Source organism: Tachyglossus aculeatus, chromosome 22 (genome assembly GCF_015852505.1).
Source record: "Tachyglossus aculeatus isolate mTacAcu1 chromosome 22, mTacAcu1.pri, whole genome shotgun sequence".
NCBI classification, from domain to species: Eukaryota; Metazoa; Chordata; class Mammalia; order Monotremata; family Tachyglossidae; genus Tachyglossus; species Tachyglossus aculeatus.
This window is the reverse complement of record NC_052087.1, coordinates 55,908,935-55,922,976: the sequence shown is the minus strand read 5'-3', so window position 1 is coordinate 55,922,976 and position 14,042 is coordinate 55,908,935. Positions and strand designations below refer to the sequence as shown.

The following is a 14,042-nucleotide window of genomic DNA, read 5'->3' as shown; positions in this document are numbered from 1 at the left end:
CCCTCCGCATTTGTCTGCTGTATGATCCTGGGCAAGTCATTTCACTTCTCTTAGAGAAGCAGAGGGTCAGAGGTCGAGGGTTCTAATCCCGGCTATGCCACTGATCAGCTGTGTGACCTTGGGCAAGTCGCTTGACTTCTCTGGGCCTCAGTTCCCTCATCTGTAAAATGGGGCTGAAGACTGGGAGCCCCACATGGGACAACTTGATTACCTTGTATCTACCCCAGTGCTTAGAACAGTGCTTGGCACATAGTAAGTGCTTAAGAAATGCCATTATTATTATTATTATTATTATTATTATTATTCTCTGGGTCTGTTACCTCATCTGCAAAATGGGGGTTGAGACTGAGGCCCACGTGGGGCAGGAACTGGGTCCAACTTGATTTGCTTGTATCTACCCCAGCGCTTAGTACAGTGCCTGGCACATAGTAAGCGCTTAACAAATACCATCATCAGCATCATCAGCATCATCATCAATCGTATTTATTGAGCGCTTACTGTGTGCAGAGCACTGTACTAAGCGCTTGGGAAGTCCAAGTTGGCAACATATAGAGACAGTCCCTACCCAACAGTGGGCTCACAGTCTAAAAGGGGGAGACAGAGAACAAAACCAAACATACCAACAAAATAAAATAAATAGATATGTACAAGTAAAATAAATAAATAAATAAATAGAGTAACAAATATGTACAAACATATATCCATATATACAGGTGCTGTGGGGAAGGGAAGGAGGTAAGATGGGAGAATGGAGGGGGGACGAGGGGGAGAGGAAGGAAGGGGCTCAGTGTGGGAAGGCCTCCTGGAGGAGGCGAGCTCTCAGTAGGGCCTTGAAGGGAGGAAGAGAGCGAGCTAGCTAGCATCATCGGACATCAATACAAATAAATAAATGACGGATGTGGACATAAGCGGTGTGGGGCTGGGAGGAGGGGATGAATAAAGGGAGCAAGGCACGGTGACGCAGAAGGGAGGGGGAGAAGAGGAAAGGAGGGTGCAGTCAGGGAAGGCCTCTTGGAGGAGATGGGCCTTCAATAAGGCTTTGAAGGAGGAAGGAGGGCGTTCCAGGCCAGAGGCAGGATGTGGGCAAGAGCCCGGCGGCGAGACGTTAATACAAATCAATAAATTAGAGGCACTGATCTTCAGGGGGCCCAGGGGAAGGGGGTGGATTTAGAGAAGCAGCGTGGCTCAGTGGCAGGAGCCCGGGCTCGGGAGTCAGAGGTCATGGGTTCTAATCTCAGCCCCGCCGCTGATCGGCTGTGCGACTTTGGGCAAATCACTTCACTTCTCTGTGCCTCAGTTCCCTCATCTGGAAAATGGGGGTGAAGATTGTGATCACCTTGTATCCCCCCGGTGCTCAGAACAGTGCTTCGCACACAGAAAGCGCTTAACAGATACCATCATTATTATCATTCTTATTATTATTTCGCGGGTCGTGGCAGCGGCGGGCCCGGCTCGGGCCCGGCGCTGACCGGCTCCTCCGTCTGCTCCTCCAGGCGGCTTCGCCACGTTCTCCTCCTGCTTCCCGAGCCTGTGTGAGGGGCGCCCGGCCGCCCTGCTGCCCACTAGCATCTCCCAGCCCTGCCTGCCCGTCGCCAACCTGGGGCCCACCCGCATCCTGCCTCACCTCTACCTGGGCTCCCAGAAAGACGTCTTGAACCAGGTAGGACCTCGCCGGGGCCGGGGCCGGGGCGGGAGGGGGCTCTCGGGGGTCTTTAGACCGTAAGCGCCTTGTGGGCAGGGATCGGGTCTGTTGTAATGTTCTGTTGGACCCCCCCCCCCCCAGCGCTTAGTACGGTGTTCTGCACGCAGGAAGCGCTCAATAAATGCGATGGAATGAATGAATGTGTCTGTTCTGTTGTTCTACTGGACTCTCCCCAGCGCTCAGTACAGTGCTTTGCATGCAGGAAGCGCTCAATAAATGTGATGGAATGAATGAATGTGTCTGTTCTATTGTTCTGTTGGACTCTGCACACAGGAAGCCCTCAATAAATGCGATGGCATGAATGAATGTGTCTCTTCTATTGTTCTGTTGGACTTTGCACGCAGGAAGCGCTCAATAAATGCGATGGAATGAATGAATGTGTCTGTTCTATTGTTCTGTTGGACTCTGCACACGGGAAGCGCTCAATAAATGCGATGGAGTGAATGAATGTGTCTGTTCTGTTGTTCTGTTGGACTCTCCCCAGTGCTTAGTACAATGCTGTGCATTCAGGAAGCGCTCAATAAATGCTATGGAGTGAATGAATGTGTCTGTTCTGTTGTTCTATTGGACTCTCCCCAGCGCTTAGTACAATGCTGTGCATTCAAGAAGCGCTCAATAAATGCGATGGAATGAATGAATGTGTCTGTTCTGTTCTGTTGGACTCTGCACACAGGAGGCGCTCAATAAATGCGATGGAATGAATGAATGTGTCTGTTCTGTTGTTCTACTGGACTCTCCCCAGCACTCAGTACAGTGCTCTGCACACAGGAAGCGCTCAATAAATGCGATGGCATGAATGAATGTGTCTGTTCTATTGTTCTGTTCACAGGAAGCGCTCAATAAATGCGATGGAATGAATGAATGTGTCTGTTCTGTTGTTCTATTGGACTCTCCCCAGTGCTTAGTACAATGCTGTGCATTCAGGAAGCGCTCAATAAATGCGATGGAATGAATGAATGTGTTTGTTATAATGTTCTGTTGGACTCTTCCCAGTGCTTAGTACAGTGCTCTGCACACAGGAAGCGCTCAATAAATGCGATGGAATGAATGAATGTGTCCTATTGTTCTGTTGGACTCTTCACGCAGGAAGCGCTCAATAAATGCGATGGAATGAATGAATGTCTCTGTTCTGTTGTTCTATTGGACTCTCCCCAGCGCTTAGTACAATGCTGTGCATTCAGGAAGCGCTCAATAAATGCGATGGAATGAATGAATGTGTCTGTTCTGTTGTTCTGTTGGACTCTGCACACAGGAAGCGCTCAATAAATGTGATGGAATGAATGAATGTGTCTGTTCTGTTGTTCTGCTGGACTCTCCCCAGCGCTCAGTACAGTGCTCTGCATGCAGGAAGCGCTCAATAAATGTGATGGAATGAATGAATGTGTCTGTTCTATTGTTCTGTTGGACTCTGCACACAGGAAGCGCTCAATAAATGGAATGAATGAATGTGTCTGTTCTGTTGTTCTACTGGACTCTCCCCAGCACTCAGTACAGTGCTCTGCATGCATGAAGCACTCAATAAATGCGATGGCATGAATGAATGTGTCTGTTCTATTGTTCTGTCGGACTCTGCACGCAGGAAACGCTCAATAAATGCGATGGAATGAATGAATGTGCCTGTTCTGTTGTTCTATTGGACTCTCCCCAGCGCTTAGTACAATGCTGTGCATTCAGGAAGCGCTCAATAAATGCGATGGAACGAATGAATGTGTCTGTTATAATGTTCTGTTGGACTCTTCCCAGTGCTTAGTACAGTGCTCTGCACACAGGAAGTGCTCAATAAATGTGATGGAATGAATGAATGTGTCTGTTCTATTGTTCTGTTGGACTCTGCACGCAGGAAGCGCTCAATAAATGCGATGGAATGAATGAATGTGTCTGTTCTGTTGTTCTACCGGACTTTCCCCAGCGCTTAGTACAATGCTGTGCATTCAGGAAGCCCTCAATAAATGCGATGGAACGAATGAATGTGTCTGTTATAATGTTCTGTTGGACTCTTCCCAGCGCTTAGTACAGTGCTCTGCCCACAGGAAGCGCTCAATAAATGCGATGGAATGAATGAATGTGTCTGTTAAAATGTTTTATTGGACTCTCCCCAGCGCTTAGTACAGTGCTCTGCATGCAGGAAGTGCTTAGTAAATGCGAGGGAATGAATGAAGGTGTCTATTTTATTGTTCTGTTGGACTCTCCCCAGCGCTTAGTACAGTGTTGGGCTCACAGGAAGTGCTCAATAAATACGATGGAGTGAATGAATGCTTGTTATATTGTGCTGTTGGACTCTGCCCAGAGCTTTGTACAATGCTCTGCATGCTGGAAGCGCTCAATAAATGCGATGGAATGAGTGAATGTGTCTGTTATATTCTCCTGGACTCTTCCCAGCACTTAGTACAGTGCTCTGCACGCAGGAAACACTCAGTAAATATGATGGAATAAATGAATGTGTCTGTTATAGTCTATTGAAGACTATACTGAAGACGCTGCTTCGAGAGAAGCAGCGGGGCTCAGTGGAAAGAGCCCGGGCTTTGGAGTCAGAGGTCATGGGTTCAAGTCCCGGCTCCACCAACTGTCAGCTGTGTGACTGTGGGCAAGTCACTTCACTTCTCTGTGCCTCAGTTTCCTCATCTGTAAAGTGGGGATTAAGACTGTGAGCCCCCCGTGGGACAACCTCATCACCTTGTAACCTTCTCAGAGCTTAGAACAGTGCTTTGCACATAGTAAGCGCTTAATAAATGCCATTATTTTTAGTAGTAGTAGTAGTATTATTAGTAGTAGTAGTAATATTGGACTCTCCCCACTGCTTAGTACAGTGCTGTGCATGCAGGAAGTGCTCAATAAACACAATGTAATGAATGAATGTGCCTGTTATGTTGTTCTATTGGACTCTCCCCAGCTCTTTGTACAATGCTCTGCACACAGGAAGCGCTCAATAAATAATAATAATAATGGTATTTGTTAAGCGCATACTATGTGCCAAGCACTGTTCTAGGTGCTGGGGTAGATACAAGGTAATCAGGTTGTCCCACGTGGGGCTCACAGACTTAATCCCCATTTTATAGATGAGGGAACTGAGGCACAAGAGAAGTAAAGCGATTTGCCCAAAATCACATGGCTGATAAGTGGTTGAGCTGCAATTAGAACCGTGATAGAATGAATGAATGTGTCTGTTCTATTGTTCTATTGGACTCGTCCCAGCGCTTAGTACAGTGCTCTGCAGGAAGTGCTCAGTAAATACGATGGAATGAATTGGATGTGTCTGTTCTGTTGTACTATTAGACTCTCCCAAGTGCTTAGTGAGAAGCAGCGTGGCTCAGTGGAAAGAGCCCGGGCTTGGGAGTCAGAGGTCATGGGTTCGAATCCCGGCTCCACCACTTGTCAGCTGTGTGACCCTGGGCAAGTCACTTCACTTCTCTGTGACTCTGTTCTCTCATCTGGAAAATGGGGATTAAGACTGTGAGCCCCACGTGGGACAACCTGATACCCTTGTATCTATCAATCAATCAATCATATTTATTGAGCGCTTACTGGGTGCAGAGCACTGTACTAAGCGCTTGGGAAGTACAAGTTGGCAACATAGAGAGACAGTCCCTACCCAACAGTGGGCTCACAGTCTATCACAGTGCTTGGCACATAGTAAGTGCTTAACAAATACCATAATCGTTATTATTACTCCAGCGCTTAGAACAGTTCTTGCACATAGTGAGTGCTTAACACATACCTAGGAGAAGCAGCGTGGCTCAGTGGAAAGAGCACCGTCTTGGGAGTCAGAGGTTGTGGGTTCTAATCCCGACTCTGCCACTTATCAGCTGGGTGACTTTGGGCAAGTCACTTCACTTCTCTGGGCCTCAGTGACCTCATCTGGAAAATGGGGATGAAGACTGTGAGCCCCACGTCGGACAACCTGTTCACCTTGTATCTACCCAGCGCTTAAAACAGTGGTTGGTACCAAGTAAGCGCTTAACAGATACCAAAATTATTATACCTTAATAATAATAATAATAATAATTATTATTATTATTAGAGGGATCAGTCAGCATTGTGTGTAGCCGGGTTGGAGGGGGCGTTGGGGGCTTGGGGGTGGCAGGAAAAATGAAGCTGGGCCTTTCAGGGGACCGGCGTGCCTGGGCTCTGAAGTCACCGGGCCCGGCCCGGCCCTGCCCTGCCGCTAAAACAGTCTGCTCTGTAAAGGAAAAAAAAACAACAGGAGAAACAGAACAGATCAATCAATCAATCAATCATATTTATTGAGCGCTTACTGTGTGCAGAGCACTGTACCAAGCACTTGGGAAGTACAAGTTGGCAACATATAGAGACGGTCCCTACCCAACAGTGGGCTCACAGTCTTGAAGGGGAAGACAGAGAACAAAACAAAGCATATTAACAAAATAAAATAAATAGACTAGATATGTACAAGTAAAATAAATCCATCCATCAATCGTATTTATTGAGCGCTTACTGTGTGCAGAGCACTGGACTAAGCGCTTGGGAAGTACAAGTTGGCAACATATAGAGACAGTCCCTACCCAACAGTGGGCTCACAGTCTAGAAGGGGGAGACAGAGAACAAAACCAAACATATTAACAAAATAAAATAAATAGAATAGATATGTACAAGTAAAATCAATCAATCAATCAGTCGTATTTATTGAGCGCTTACTGTGTGCAGAGCACTGGACTAAGCACTTGGGAAGTACAAGTTGGCAACATATAGAGACAGTCCCTACCCAACAGTGGGCTCACAGTCTAGAAGGGGGAGACAGAGAACAGAACCAAACATATTAACAAAATAAAGTAGAATAGATATGTACAAGTAAAATCAATCAATCAATCGTGTTTATTGAGCGCTTACTGTGTGCAGAGCACTGGACTAAGCACTTGGGAAGTGCAAGTTGGCAACATATAGAGACAGTCCCTACCCAACAGTGGGCTCACAGCCTAAAAGGGGGAGACAGAGAACAAAACCAAACATACTAACAAAATAAAATAAATAGAATAGATATGTACAAGAAAAATAAATCAATCGTATTTATTGAGCGCTTACTGTGTGCAGAGCACTGGACTAAGCACTTGGGAAGTACAAGTTGGCAATGTATAGAGACAGTCCCTACCCAACAGTGGGCTCACAGTCTAGAAGGGGGAGACAGAGAACAGAACCAAACATATTAACAAAATAAAATAAATAGAATAGAAATGTACAAGTAAAATAAATATAGTAATAAATCTGTACAAACATATATACATATATACAGGTGCTGTGGGGAAGGGAAGGAGGGAAGACGGGGGGGATGGAGAGGGGGACGAGGGGATCAGAGACGGAAACCACCGGGAGAGGAAGGGGAAAAACAGCAGCCCCGGAACCCGCAGTTAAAATTCGGGCCGGCGTCTACTTCTGGGACTGGTGCTCCAAACCCAATCTACAGAAGCAGCGGGACTCAGTGGAAAGAGCCCCGGCTGGGGAGTCAAAGGTCGTGGGTTCTAATCCCGCCTCTGCCACGTGTCTGCTGTGTGACCTTGGGAAAGTCACTTCACTTCTCTGGGCCTCAGTGACCTCATCTGGAAAATGGGGATGAAGACTGTGAGCCCCCCGTGGGACAACCTGATCACCTTGTATCCCCCCAGTGCTTAGAACAGTGCTTGGCACATAGCTTAACAAATACCATCATCATTATTATTATTATTGTTATTATTTATGGATATTGTTGTCTGTCTCCACACCTCTAGACGGTCAGTTCCTTGTGGGCAGTGAATGTGTCCATTTACTGTTGTATTGGATTCTTCCAAGTGCTTAGTACAGTGTTCTGCATACAGTAAACACACAATCAATCAATCAATCATATTTATTGAGCGCTTACTGTGTGCAGAGCACTGTACTAATCGCTTGGGAAGTACAAGTTGGCAACATATAGAGACGGTCCCTACCCAACAGTGGGCTCAAGTCTAAATATGATTGAATGAATAAGTGAATGAATATCTGTTCATATTCGTAATATCTGTTGATGTCCGTCTCTCCCTCTCTGGACCGTGAGCTCATTGTGGGCAGGGAACGTATCTGTTCATTGTTGTTTTGGGCTTTCCCAAGCGCTTAGTACAGTGCTGTGTGCACAGGAAGTGCCCAGTAAGTACAATTGAATGAATGAATATCTGTAAATTATTTATTCCTATTGATGTCTGTCTCCCCCTCTCTGGAATGTGAGCTCATTGTAGGCAAGGATTGTGTCTGTTTATTGTTGTATTGGACTCTCCCAAGCACTTAATACAGTGCTCTGCGCACAGTAAGTGCTTGACAAATACAACTGAAGGAATGAATATCTGTAAATTATTTATTTCTATTGACATATGTCTCCCCCTCTCTGGAATGTGAGCTCATTGTAGGCAAGGATTGTGTCTGTTTATTGTTGTATTGGACTCACCCAAGCGCTTAGTGCAGTGCTCTGCACACAGTAAGCGCTCAATAATGCGACTGAATGAGTTGGGGTGGGGCCGGGCTAGTGAACAGGGCAGTGGACCTTCCAGAGGGGACAGATGCCAGCCTGGACACACCATAACAATAATAATTAATAATGGCATTTATTATGTGCGAAGCACCTATGTGCAGAGCACTATTCTAAGCGCTGGGGTGGTTACAAGGTGATCAGGTTGTCCCACGGGGGACTCACAGTCTTCATCCCCATTTTCCAGATGAGGTAACTGAGGCCCAGAGAAGTGAAGTGATTTGCCCAAAGTCACACAGCTGACAAGTGGTGGAGCCGGAATTTGAACCCATGACCTCTGACTCCAAAGCCCGGGCTTTTTCCACTGAGCCACGCTGCTTCCCCAAGTGCTTAGTCACACCACGGTCAGGGCCACTACTTTTATTCATTCAGTCGTATTTATTGAGCACTTACTGTGTGCAGAGCCCTGTACTAAGCGCTTGGGAAGTACAGGTTGACAACATATAGAGACGGTCCCTACCCAACAGTGGGCTCACTACTGCGACTGCTATGACTACTGCTCTTAATAATAATAATGGCATTTATTAAGCGTTTACTATGTGCAAAGCACTGTTCTAAGCGCTGGGGAGGTTACAAGGTGATCAGGTTGTCCCACGGGGGGCTCACAGTCTTCATCCCCATTTTCCAGATGAGGTAACTGAGGCCCAGAGAAGTGAAGTGATTTGCCCAAAGTCACACAGCTGACAAGTGGCGGAGCCGGAATTTGAACCCATGACCTCTGACTCCAAAGCCCGGGCTTTTTCCACTGGGCCACGCTGCTTCTCTTCAATAATAAATAATGATGGTATTTGTTAAGCACTTATTATGTGGCAGGCACTGTACTAAGCACTGGGGAGAATACAAGCTAGTCGGGTTGGAAGCAGTCCCTGCCCCATGTGGAGCTCACAGTCCTGAACCTCATTTTACTGCTGAGGGAACTGAGGCCCAGAGAAGTGAAGTGACTTACCCAAGGTCACACAGCAGAAAAGTGGCAGAGCCAGAATTCAAACTCATGACCTTCTGACTCGGGCTCTGTCCACTCTGCCATACTACTACTGCAACCATTCATTCATTCAGTGGTATTTGTTGAGCGCTTAGTGTGTGCAGAGAACTGCACTAAGCACTTGGGAGAGGACAATACAATGATAGACACATTCCCTTCCCACATAATACAGCAATAAACAGACACATTCCCTGCCCACATAATAATTATGCTACTCATTAAGTGCTTACTGTGTGCCAAACACTGTTAATAATAATAATAAGAATCATAGTAGCGCTGGGGTAGATACACGGTAATTCATCCAATCGTATTTATTGAGTGCTTTGCGTGTTCAGAGCAGCACAGAGCAGTTCAGAGCAGTTCCGTGTTCAGCAGCACGGCTCAGGGGAAAGAGCCCGGGCTTTGGAGTCAGAGGTCATGGGTTCAGATGCCGGCTCCACCAACTGTCAGCTGTGTGACTTTGGGCAAGTCACTTCACTTTTCTGGGCCTCAGTTCCCTCATCTGGAAAATGGGGATGAAGACTTCGAGCCAGGGGAGACAGACACTGAGACCCCACTGCCAGCAGAGGGCGCCAGGGAGAGGGAGAGTGCTGCGTCATCACTGCCAGCAGGGGGCGACAGCGAGGCGGTAGGGCATCACTGCCAGCAGGGGGCGACAGCGAGGTGCTGGCTCATCACTGCCAGCAGGGGGCAACAGTGAGGTGCTGGGTCATCACCCCCAGCAGGGGGCAACAGTGAGGTGCTGGGTCATCACTGCCAGCAGGGGGCAAAAGTGAGGTGCTGGGTCACTACTGCCAGCAGAGGGCGCCATCCAGGTGGCGCCATCCCCCCTCCGCCCCCCCACCTGTGAGGGGAGACAGAGAGACACTGAGACACCACTGCCAGCAGAGGGTGCTAGGGAGAGTGCTGGGTCATCACTGCCAGCAGGGGGCAACAGTGAGGCAGTAGGTCATCACTGCCAGCAGACGGCAACAGCGAGGTGCTGGGTCATCACTGCCAGCAGGGGGCAACAGTGAGGTGCTGGGTCACCAGTACCAGCAGGGGGAGATAGTGAGGAGCTGGGTCACCACTGCGAGGGGAGACAGAGAGACACTGAGACACCACTGCCAGCAGAGGGCGCTAGGGAGAGTGCTGGGTCATCACTGCCAGCAGGGGACGACAGTGAGGTGCTGGGTCACCAGTACCAGCAGGGCGAGATAGTGAGGAGCTGGGTCACCACTGCCCACAGAGGGCGCCAGCAAGGTGGGGACCCCCCCCCCCCCCCCCCCCCCCGCCGCCTGTGAGGGGAGACAGAGAGACACTGAGACTAGACTAGACTAGACTAGACTAGACTGTGAGCCCACTGTTGGGTAGGGACCATCTCTATATGTTGCCAACTTGTACTTCCCAAGCGCTTAGTACAGTGCTGTGCACACAGTAAGCGCTCAATAAATATGATTGATTGATTGATTGAGACACTACTGCCAGCAGAGGGCGCCAGGGAGAGGGATAGTGCTGGGTCATCACTGCCAGCAGGGGGCGACAGCGAGGCGGTAGGGCATCACTGCCAGCAGGGGGCGACAGCGAGGCGGTAGGGCATCACTGCCAGCAGGGGGCGACAGCGAGGTGCTGGGTCATCACTGCCAGCAGGGGGCAACAGTGAGGTGCTGTCATCACTGCCAGCAGGGGGCAACAGTGAGGTGCTGGCTCACCAGTACCAGCAGGGGGAGATAGTGGGGAGCTGGGTCACTACTGCCAGCAGAGGGCGCCAGGGAGAGGGAGAGTGCTGGGTCATCACTGCCAGCAGGGGGCGACAGCGAGGCACTGGGTCATCACCGCCTGCAGAGGGCAACAGCAAGGTGCTGGGTCATCACTGCTAGCAGGGGGCAACAGTGAGGTGCTGAGTCATCACTGCCAGCAGGGGGCAACAGTGAGGTGCTGAGTCATCACTGCCAGCAGGGGGCAAAAGTGAGGTGCTGGCTCACCAGTACCAGCAGGGGGAGATAGTGAGGAGCTGGGTCACCACTGCCAGCAGAGGGCGCCATCCAGGTGGTGCCATCCCCCCCCCTCCACCTGTGAGGGGAGCCAGAGAGGCACTGAGACAGCACTGCCAGCAGAGGGCGCTAGGGAGAGTGCTGGATCATCACTGCCAGCAGGGGGCGACAGCGAGGCGGTAGGGCATCACTGCCAGCAGACGGCGACAGCGAGGTGCTGGGTCATCACTGCCAGCAGGGGGCAACAGTGAGGTGCTGGGTCACCAGTACCAGCAGGCGGAGATAGTGAGGAGCTGGGTCACCACTGCCTGCAGAGGGCGCCAGCGAGGTGGGGACCCCCCCCACCCCACCCCCCGCCTGTGAGGGGAGACAGAGAGACACTGAGACTAGACTAGACTGTGAGCCCACTGTTGGGTAGGGACCGTCTCTATATGTTGCCAACTTGTACTTCCCAAGCGCTTAGTACAGTGCTCTGCACACAGTAAGTGCTCAATAAATGTGATTGAATGATTGATTGATTGATTGAGACACCACTGCCAGCAGAGGGCGCCAGGGAGAGGGCTGGGTCATCACTGCCAGCAGGGGGCGACAGCGAGGCGCTGGGTCATCACTGCCAGCAGAGGGCAACAGCGAGGTGCTGGGTCATCACTGCCAGCAGGGGGCAATAGTGAGGTGCTGAGTTATCACTGCCAGCAGGGGGCAACAGTGAGGTTCTGAGTCATCACTGCCAGCAAGGGGCAACAGTGAGGTGCTGGGTCACCAGTACCAGCAGGGGGAGATAGTGAGGAGCTGGGTCACCACTGCCAGTAGAGGGCGCCAGCGAGGTGGGGACACACACACACACACCCCCACCTGTGAGGGGAGACAGAGAGACACTGAGACTAGACTAGACTGTGAGCCCACTGTTGGGTAGGGACCGTCTCTATATGTTGCGAACTTGTACTTCCCAAGCGCTTAGTACAGTGCTCTGCACACAGTAAGCGCTCAATAAATATGATTGATTGATTGATTTATTGAGACACCACTGCCAGCAGAGGGCGTCAGGGAGAGGGAGAGTGCTGGATCATCACTGCCAGCAGGGGGCGACAGCGAGGCGGTAGGTCATCACTGCCAGCAGGGGGCAACAGCGAGGTGCTGGGTCATCACTGCCAGCAGGGGACGATAGTGAGGTGCTGGGTCACCAGTACCAGCAGGGGGAGAGAGTGAGGAGCTGGGTCACCACTGCCGGCAGAGGGCGCCAGCCAGGTGGGGACACACACACACACACACACACACACACACCCGCCTGTGAGGGGAGACAGAGAGACACTGAGACACCACTGCCAGCAGAGGGCGCCAGGGAGAGGGAGAGTGGTGGGTCATCACTGCCAGCAGGGGGCGACAGCGAGGCGGTAGGTCATCACTGCCAGCAGAGGGCAACAGCGAGATGCTGGGTCATCTCTGCCAGCAGGGGGCAACAGCGAGGTGCTGAGTCATCACTGCCAGCAGGGGGCAACAGTGAGGTGCTGGGTCATTACTGCCAGCAGGGGGCAATAGCGAGGTGCTGGGTCATCACTGCCAGCAGGGGGCGACAGCGAGGCGGTAGGTCATCACTGCCAGCAGAGGGCAACAGCGAGGTGCTGGGTCATTACTGCCAGCAGGGGGCAATAGCGAGGTGCTGGCTCATCACAGCCAGCAGGGGGGGATAGGGAGGAGCTGGGTCACCACTGCCAGCAGAGGGCGCCAGCGAGGTGGAGACACCTCGACACCTCCCCCCCCCAGCCTGTGAGGGGAGACAGAGAGACACTGAGACCCCACTGCCAGCAGAGGGCGCCAGGGAGAGAAGCAGCCCGGCCTAGTGACAAGGGGCCTGGCTTGGGATCAGAGGACGTGGGTTCTAATCCTGCCTCTGCCACTTGTCTGCTGTGTGACCCTGGGCAAATCGATTCACTTCTCAGGGCCTCAATGACCTCATCTCTAAAATGAGGCTTAATCAATCAATCAATCAATCGTATTTATTGAGCGCTTACTATGTGCAGAGCACTGTACTAAGCGCTTAGCACTGTACTAAGGCTTAAGACTGGGAGCCCCAAGTGGGGCAACCTCATTACCTCATATCCAACCCAGTGCTTAGAACAGTGCTTGGCACATAGTAAGTGCTTAAAAAATACCATAATATCTAGAAGTACCATGGCCTAGGGGGAAGAGCGTAGGCCTGGAAGTTTGAGGATAATAATAATAATAATAATAATAATAATTCATTCATTCATTCATGCATTCATTGAGTCGTATTTATTGAGTGCTTACTGTGTGCAAAGCACTGTACTAAGCGCTTGGGACGTACAAGTTGGCAACATATAGAGACGGTCCCTACCCAACAGCGGGCTCACAGTCTAGAAGGGGGAGACAGACAACAAAACAGAACATATTAACAAAATAATAATAATAATTGCATTTGTTAAGTGCTTACTATGTGCAAAGCACTGTTCTAAGCTCTGGGATATGAGTTCTACTCCCTGCTCCACCTATTTGCTGTGTGTGACCTTGGGCAAGTCACTTCACTTCTCAGCACCTCGATTTCCTCATCTGTAAAATGGGGATTCAGAGTGTGAGCCCTATGTGGGACAGGAATTGTGTCTGCTCATTCATTCATTCAGTCGTATTTATTGAGCACTTACGGTGTGCAGAGCACTGTACTAAGCACTTGGGAGAGTACAATATAACAACAAGCTGACACATTCCTGCCCACAACGAGCTCACAGTCTAGAGGGGGAGACAGACATTAATATAATGTCTGACCTTATTACCTTGTATTTACCCCAGCGCTTAGAACAGTGCTTGGCACACAGGAAGCACATAACGAATACCAACATTATTATTATTATTATTATTATTATTATTATTATTATTATTCTCACC

General features: G+C 50.0%; 1 protein-coding gene across 1 annotated transcript in view; it reads left to right on the top strand.

Annotated features, from left to right (window-relative positions):
- Positions 1–14,042, top strand: part of DUSP8 (dual specificity phosphatase 8) — a 63,502-nt gene that overhangs the window by 39,859 nt on the left and 9,601 nt on the right. Inside the window, exon 4 of the mRNA XM_038765385.1 lies at positions 1,494–1,660. Within this exon, the coding sequence (XP_038621313.1) occupies positions 1,494–1,660 (167 nt within the window). The remainder of the gene's footprint in view (positions 1–1,493; positions 1,661–14,042) is intronic.